Source organism: Pteropus vampyrus, unplaced genomic scaffold (assembly GCF_000151845.1).
Source record: "Pteropus vampyrus isolate Shadow unplaced genomic scaffold, Pvam_2.0 Scaffold28, whole genome shotgun sequence".
Taxonomy (NCBI): Eukaryota; Metazoa; Chordata; class Mammalia; order Chiroptera; family Pteropodidae; genus Pteropus; species Pteropus vampyrus.
The window spans coordinates 1,047,659-1,055,016 of record NW_011888809.1 but is presented as its reverse complement, the minus strand read 5'-3'; the positions used below and the strand labels follow the sequence as shown (position 1 = coordinate 1,055,016).

The following is a 7,358-nucleotide window of genomic DNA, read 5'->3' as shown; positions in this document are numbered from 1 at the left end:
TAGTTCAGCTGGTCTGTAGAATAGTGTGTGGAAACTGGGATAGCAATATAAAGCTCATTGGCTAGGGCCTGGAGCTCCTTAAGTGACAACTGAGGCTGGCACTTCAGAACTGAGGCATCCCCCTCAGAAGACTAGAACAAATACATCCAGTAAGCTGGGGAAGGCTCAGGGGCAATCATTCTCTAACAGGAGGTAGCACTAAATCAAGATATGCAGGCAGAACAGATATTGGCAGGCTATTGTGATAAGAAAAGTTGTAGCCTCTGGGCAATCAGAATTTAACATGTCATGGAAGTCCCTGGGGGGATATTGGGAATGTGAACAGAGCAAATAGGCAATATATAAATAGGGAAAATCTCAGAGACTAGATGGGTAGATTTTATAGTAAGGTGATGACATAGCAGCTGGGGCTGCCATTCAAAGCAAGACTCACTCTATTCTTAAGAACAGAGAGAGCAAGGGGTGGAGGGATTAAAGAGGAAGAAATCAGGTATAGAGACTTGAAAACATACACAGAAGGAGGGATAAAGATGATCCTGAGTCAATCTTTTGAGGCAGGGATTTCTTATAAGGCAGGTCTTGAGAGTTGAAGCTGAAGACTGGAACTATAAGCTGGCCAGTTGTGTGTTTTCTAGAAAAATACAGAAATAATACTTTAATATTATAAACATAAAAAATACTTATTTTCTTTCTTGGCTTTGTAAATATTTGGGCTAGATTTTTATAAAGCAGTTTTGAAAAGGGCATAAGCCCTAAGCTGATACTAAATTGGCATTTTCTTTCACTACATAGTTCCCCATTTTATTCGTTTTTTCTAGAGTCGGGGTTCTCTTATGCCTGATCACTCCGGCTGCCTTCAGTAGTGGATATAGCTTGATGCTTAGGCCTCACTCCAGCAAAACTTTTAATTAACTTTAGGGAAGGCAAACATAAAGTACTGGCTGAGCCTCCTAAGTCTCTCCTATAAGCAATATGATGTCCTGTGGAGGTTTTCTTCCTTTTTCCCTTGCCGTTATAGTGCTGGCTCTGCCACTAACGGTGTGACCTCTGGCAAGTCCCTAAACTCTCTGAGCCTTAGACTCATCTGTAAATTATGTTCAGGAGTTGAATTATTATTTAACCTACTTCCTGTTTAGAAAAAAAAGTGCAGCTCGCTGCCAGCATTAATTTAACATCATGCGTAGGAACGCTATGTTTTCTAGGATTTGACATTTTTAGTGATAGAGAATTATATTTTGTAAGTGGAAATACCACTACTAAAACCAGAAAGCTATAAATAAAATGACGTCATCCAAAGACTATCGATATACTAGAATGATGCAAAAATTATAATAAAAGCGAGATAGTTCCTGGGAAATTTTGGGGGTAAGGTTAGGGCTGTAACCTGTGAGTTATCGCAGGGTAAATGCTGCCGCAATGAGTATTCTTAGGGCAAAAGAGAAGTTCTATGATACTGACCCAATAATAAAATTGTTAAAGAGTATAATTAGTTCTTAAAGTTTCAGAATATGGAGTCCATAGAGCAAAGGCTCTAATTGATAAAACTGTTGGAAACCGGGATGAAGTTTTTTTTTAATTTTAAATTTTTAGCTGCTCATTATCCCCAAAATATATGTAGGGGAATTAATTAGGCTGTCTACATTTAAAAATCATAACATTTCCAAAATGCTTACAACACTGTGGCTTGAGTTAATACAACTTATTTTGAAAGGAAGAATCAATCTAACACTGAGGATACTCCTGAGGTGCTCAATGTTATAAGTCTGAATTGATCACAAACCTGTGAAACATTGACCATAGCTCATTTTGTGATTTCCCTAGCTACTGGTGTTATCTTAATAAGACATTCCCAACTGAAGGAAAGAATGTTTAAGTGACAAAACTTAAAAGAGTGATCACAGAAACAAACTGAAGAGCGAAGTGTATTAGAGAAGACAAGTCTCTTCAGTAATGAAGCTTTAAGGGTGGTTGGAAAGGAAGAATTTAATACAAGTCTCCAAACAGGAGACTGAAATATGATTACCCTAACTGCCTGAAAGCCTAATTTTAATTATATATTAAATACACAAACATTTGAGTGGGGGAGGGGAGTAAAATGTAGTTTTTACTTATTTCTCAGTCCGTTTCTTGCTTTCCAGATGTCTCAGCATTTTCTCTGGTTTCAGGTTGATCCAGCCCACCAGGTTCAACTACTCTGCCATCCTAGGTGTGCTTTGGAGCGATGAATCAGTGATAATGGTAGGGCAGGAGTATGAATATTTCACCTACAGAAAAGAGGAAAAGGGAGGTATAAATAAGACTGATGGGGAGAGAGGGAAGGCGTATGACAAAGTGTAAGAAGAGGCAGCGTCAGTTGGCGTTGGCTTCACTATCCTTCAATTTTGGACACTGGTCGTTCGATTTTGACGCGAGGGAAGGGACCTGCCCCCTTCATATAGCGCCCGGTGTTCCAAAAGGACCGCCAAGGCCTGGAGCGTGTTCTCCGCGTAGAGCACAGCACCGCAGCTTCCACTTGGTGAGGCGGTTCTCCCTGCGCCCAGGTGTTCCTCAGACTTCCTCTCCTGGAAGGCAGATTACATCATCCCGACCTGAGCAGCGTGGCTAGTTTTTCCATTTCAAACTCCTGTTCCCTGAAACGCCAACTCTTGCTCTTTAAGTGAATCGGGATGGAGCGCTACTGTTAAACCCCTGTCATAAATAGTCCACGACGGAGGGCACTCCAGGATGCGTCTCATTTTAGCAAAGAGGCTATCAAATGACTCAGGGAGCTATTTTATTCTCGCGTTTACAAGCTACAGCTACACAGGAACACACGGCCACCCAAGCCCGTCGCTGAGTCAAGGACAGCTACACACACGCACACACGCACACGACACACAGGGCCCGGAGCATCCTCAGCGCAGCCTGGAGGGCGAGCCTGGGAGCGAAAAAGAGTACGAAGGGGCTGCTCCAGCGCGCCGCGTCTGCGCAGTCACTAGGCAGTGCCTCCCTGCGGGGCGTGCTCGTAACGCCGCGCACCCTATCAGGCGGCCACAGGGAGCGCGCCCGCGGCCTCGCCCTCTCTCGCCCCACCCCTCTCTCGTCTCCGTCCGGCCTTAGACTCTGGCTTGGAGACCTAGCGCTCCTCTCCCCGCCCCAGAATGCGCCCCCGTCCTCTGGCGCGCGTGCGCAGAGGCGGGCCGCAGGGCGAGGGCACGAGGGAAGGACGGGCGTACGTCCTTGCGTGCGTCTCAGGCAGCGCGCACGCCGGCGTGAGAGGGCACGGGGAAAAGGTGGCTCTTGCCCGGGCGGCTCGGCTTCCTGTGGCTATGTAGCTGAGCTCGTCGGCTCAGGGTCCTCCTTTGCTGCCATCGCCGCGACCTAGCGCGCAGTTCCTGCTCGGGAGAGAGACTGTCCTCACGCCCGCCGCGCTCTCCCGACGGCAGAGCTTGCTCTCTCGCCCGTGGGAGCGTCCCGGCCGAGCAGCCCTGAGGGGGGAGGGGAGGCCATTTTGTCCCGACCGACTCCCCGGAACCGGGCGGAGCGGCTGGGAGAGGCGGTGGAGCCGCGGTCGCCGCCCTCGGAGGCACCAGACGCCGCCACCATCGGGGCTCCTTCGACGAAGCCGTTCGTAGGTCGCCCGCGCCCTCTCGAACCCTCTTTTTTTCCCACGCTTCCTCGGTCCTCCGGCCTGAGAACGCCCGAGTGAGTTGGCCATAGTGAGAGGGACCGATCCCTTGGGGCCGCCGGCGGCGAGCGCCTGAGCCGCTCCTCCCAATGGCGAAGAAGACGTACGACCTGCTTTTCAAGCTGCTCCTGATCGGAGACTCGGGAGTGGGGAAGACCTGCGTCCTTTTTCGTTTTTCGGATGATGCCTTCAATACCACCTTTATTTCCACCATAGGTAAGACCTGTGGGAGGATGGGGTACGGGCTCTAGCTGCAAACCGTTTCTTGTACTCCAGACTTCTTGGCTTCCCGTAATATACGCCTTTGTTTCAGTGATTCCGATTCCAGGCGACCGACCCAAGTTACTGTTTGAGTCGGCATCAAGCTTGCTGGGGCGGGGTCTTCCCATGCTTTCCATCCGGTCTTTTGCTTTCGAGTCTCCCACTCTGCTTAGTGCCTGCTGTTAAAAATATGCAGCATTAACAGTGTTCCAGAATCCTATTTCTTTAAGCGACTGGACTGGCTTTTTCCACATTTGTGTGGCGTTACTAGATGTACGATATTTGCGAGGGATTTTAGTGCTTGGGATTGAAGCAGTAGTGGACGTTTGGTAAAGGCCTGAATTTATACTTCAGGACAAAGAGAAGATTCCATATGGTCATAACTTGGAGTAAACTTGAGGGTTTGTGTGAGGAATAATTAAAGCAAATTAGAGGGAGAAAGTGAGTTGCCCTGCGTTGACTAATCCATTGATGTGTCAAACAATTGGAGGCTCTTCGTGCTTGGGGTGGGACTCTGGCACGTTTGCCTCAACGTTGCTTTCTGAGACATCAACAAAAGCAGTAATCTAAGGGTGATGATCAGTTTTTCTCCCCTCAAACCCGAAAGATTGACGTTTTCCCTTCTACTTTATGCTGGAATTTACAGGAAAGTTTTGCCATAGTACGTCTAATGTACTTGATATATACAACAGTCATATCGCTCGAGATTCCAATTTGAGAAAATAATATGCGTATAAGAATTTTTTGTAAAATGTAGAAAATGTGTCATAAGAAATATCTAAATAAAGAACTATAGAAAGAAGAATATCCATGGTCATTCATCAAAATGTTAACAGTGGTGATCTCTGGGGGTAAAAGTTTTATCTTTTCTTTTTTTTTAATTTATTTTTTAGTTTAAGTATAGTTGGTATACGATCTTATATTGGTTATATTATTTTCAGGTGTATAATATAGTGATTCAATATTTTTATAACTTATAATGTGATCGCCCCACTGATTCTAGTAATCATCTGTCACCATGCAAATTTATCACAATACCTTCCATATACTCCCATACTCCCTCCCTTTTCATAACCATCTCTTTGGCTAGGGGTAGAAGTTTTAATAATTAAAATTTTTTGTTTTGCTTATGGCAGGTTCTGAGTATCTAAAAATAAATATGTATTACTTGTGAAATAGAAGGGGGAATCAACTGATTTTTAAAAGTGCTGTAGTACTATGGGAATTCAAAAGAGAAACAAGTTCCTTCTAGCAAGGGTGTTGAGAAAGACAGGCTCTGATGAGGACATTTAAGCTGAAAGTTGAAAGGATGTAGGTTGTGTGAGTAGAGGATGCATTTCCCATAGAGAGAACTATATTAAACTAAGCATGAGATCAAGAAGATACATGGTAACTATAGGAAATAAGACTAGTTCAGCTGGTCTGTAGAATAGTGTGTGGAAACTGGGATAGCAATATAAAGCTCATTGGCTAGGGCCTGGAGCTCCTTAAGTGACAACTGAGGCTGGCACTTCAGAACTGAGGCATCCCCCTCAGAAGACTAGAACAAATACATCCAGTAAGCTGGGGAAGGCTCAGGGGCAATCATTCTCTAACAGGAGGTAGCACTAAATCAAGATATGCAGGCAGAGCAGATATTGGCAGGCTATTGTGATAAGAAAAGTTGTAGCCTCTGGGCAATCAGAATTTAACATGTCATGGAAGTCCCTGGGGGGATATTGGGAATGTGAACAGAGCAAATAGGCAATATATAAATAGGGAAAATCTCAGAGACTAGATGGGTAGATTTTATAGTAAGGTGATGACATAGCAGCTGGGGCTGCCATTCAAAGCAAGACTCACTCTATTCTTAAGAACAGAGAGAGCAAGGGGTGGAGGGATTAAAGAGGAAGAAATCAGGTATAGAGACTTGAAAACATACACAGAAGGAGGGATAAAGATGATCCTGAGTCAATCTTTTGAGGCAGGGATTTCTTATAAGGCAGGTCTTGAGAGTTGAAGCTGAAGACTGGAACTATAAGCTGGCCAGTTGTGTGTTTTCTAGAAAAATACAGAAATAATACTTTAATATTATAAACATAAAAAATACTTATTTTCTTTCTTGGCTTTGTAAATATTTGGGCTAGATTTTTATAAAGCAGTTTTGAAAAGGGCATAAGCCCTAAGCTGATACTAAATTGGCATTTTCTTTCACTACATAGTTCCCCATTTTATTCGTTTTTTCTAGAGTCGGGGTTCTCTTATGCCTGATCACTCCGGCTGCCTTCAGTAGTGGATATAGCTTGATGCTTAGGCCTCACTCCAGCAAAACTTTTAATTAACTTTAGGGAAGGCAAACATAAAGTACTGGCTGAGCCTCCTAAGTCTCTCCTATAAGCAATATGATGTCCTGTGGAGGTTTTCTTCCTTTTTCCCTTGCCGTTATAGTGCTGGCTCTGCCACTAACGGTGTGACCTCTGGCAAGTCCCTAAACTCTCTGAGCCTTAGACTCATCTGTAAATTATGTTCAGGAGTTGAATTATTATTTAACCTACTTCCTGTTTAGAAAAAAAAGTGCAGCTCGCTGCCAGCATTAATTTAACATCATGCGTAGGAACGCTATGTTTTCTAGGATTTGACATTTTTAGTGATAGAGAATTATATTTTGTAAGTGGAAATACCACTACTAAAACCAGAAAGCTATAAATAAAATGACGTCATTTGTTTCCAAAGACTATCGATATACTAGAATGATGCAAAAATTATAATAAAAGCGAGATAGTTCCTGGGAAATTTTGGGGGTAAGGTTAGGGCTGTAACCTGTGAGTTATCGCAGGGTAAATGCTGCCGCAATGAGTATTCTTAGGGCAAAAGAGAAATGGGTTAAAAGATATGACAGCTCTACAGTTCTATGATACTGACCCAATAATAAAATTGTTAAAGAGTATAATTAGTTCTTAAAGTTTCAGAATATGGAGTCCATAGAGCAAAGGCTCTAATTGATAAAACTGTTGGAAACCGGGATGAAGTTTTTTTTTAATTTTAAATTTTTAGCTGCTCATTATCCCCAAAATATATGTAGGGGAATTAATTAGGCTGTCTACATTTAAAAATCATAACATTTCCAAAATGCTTACAACACTGTGGCTTGAGTTAATACAACTTATTTTGAAAGGAAGAATCAATCTAACACTGAGGATACTCCTGAGGTGCTCAATGTTATAAGTCTGAATTGATCACAAACCTGTGAAACATTGACCATAGCTCATTTTGTGATTTCCCTAGCTACTGGTGTTATCTTAATAAGACATTCCCAACTGAAGGAAAGAATGTTTAAGTGACAAAACTTAAAAGAGTGATCACAGAAACAAACTGAAGAGCGAAGTGTATTAGAGAAGACAAGTCTCTTCAGTAATGAAGCTTTAAGGGTGGTTGGAAAGGAAGAATTTAA

General features: G+C 43.3%; 1 protein-coding gene and 1 long non-coding RNA gene across 3 annotated transcripts in view; one reads left to right on the top strand and one right to left on the bottom strand.

Moving 5' to 3' along the window:
- Positions 1-357: 357 nt before the first annotated feature.
- On the bottom strand, positions 358-2,970 carry LOC105289758. 2 transcript variants are annotated; one of them, XR_002779463.1, is made up of 3 exons: positions 2,870-2,955; positions 2,109-2,561; positions 358-631 (listed from the first exon to the last, which is right to left on the bottom strand). It is a non-coding gene; the product is annotated as an uncharacterized LOC105289758 (long non-coding RNA). The 2 variants fall into 2 exon arrangements; XR_895685.2 differs by having other exon boundaries at positions 2,109-2,970.
- Positions 2,971-3,004: 34 nt separating this feature from the next.
- The window catches only part of RAB10 (RAB10, member RAS oncogene family), a 64,807-nt gene continuing 60,453 nt past the window's right edge, over positions 3,005-7,358 (top strand). Inside the window, exon 1 of the mRNA XM_011356532.1 lies at positions 3,005-3,883. Coding sequence (XP_011354834.1) covers positions 3,757-3,883 — 127 coding nt within the window. The 5' untranslated portion in view covers positions 3,005-3,756. The remainder of the gene's footprint in view (positions 3,884-7,358) is intronic.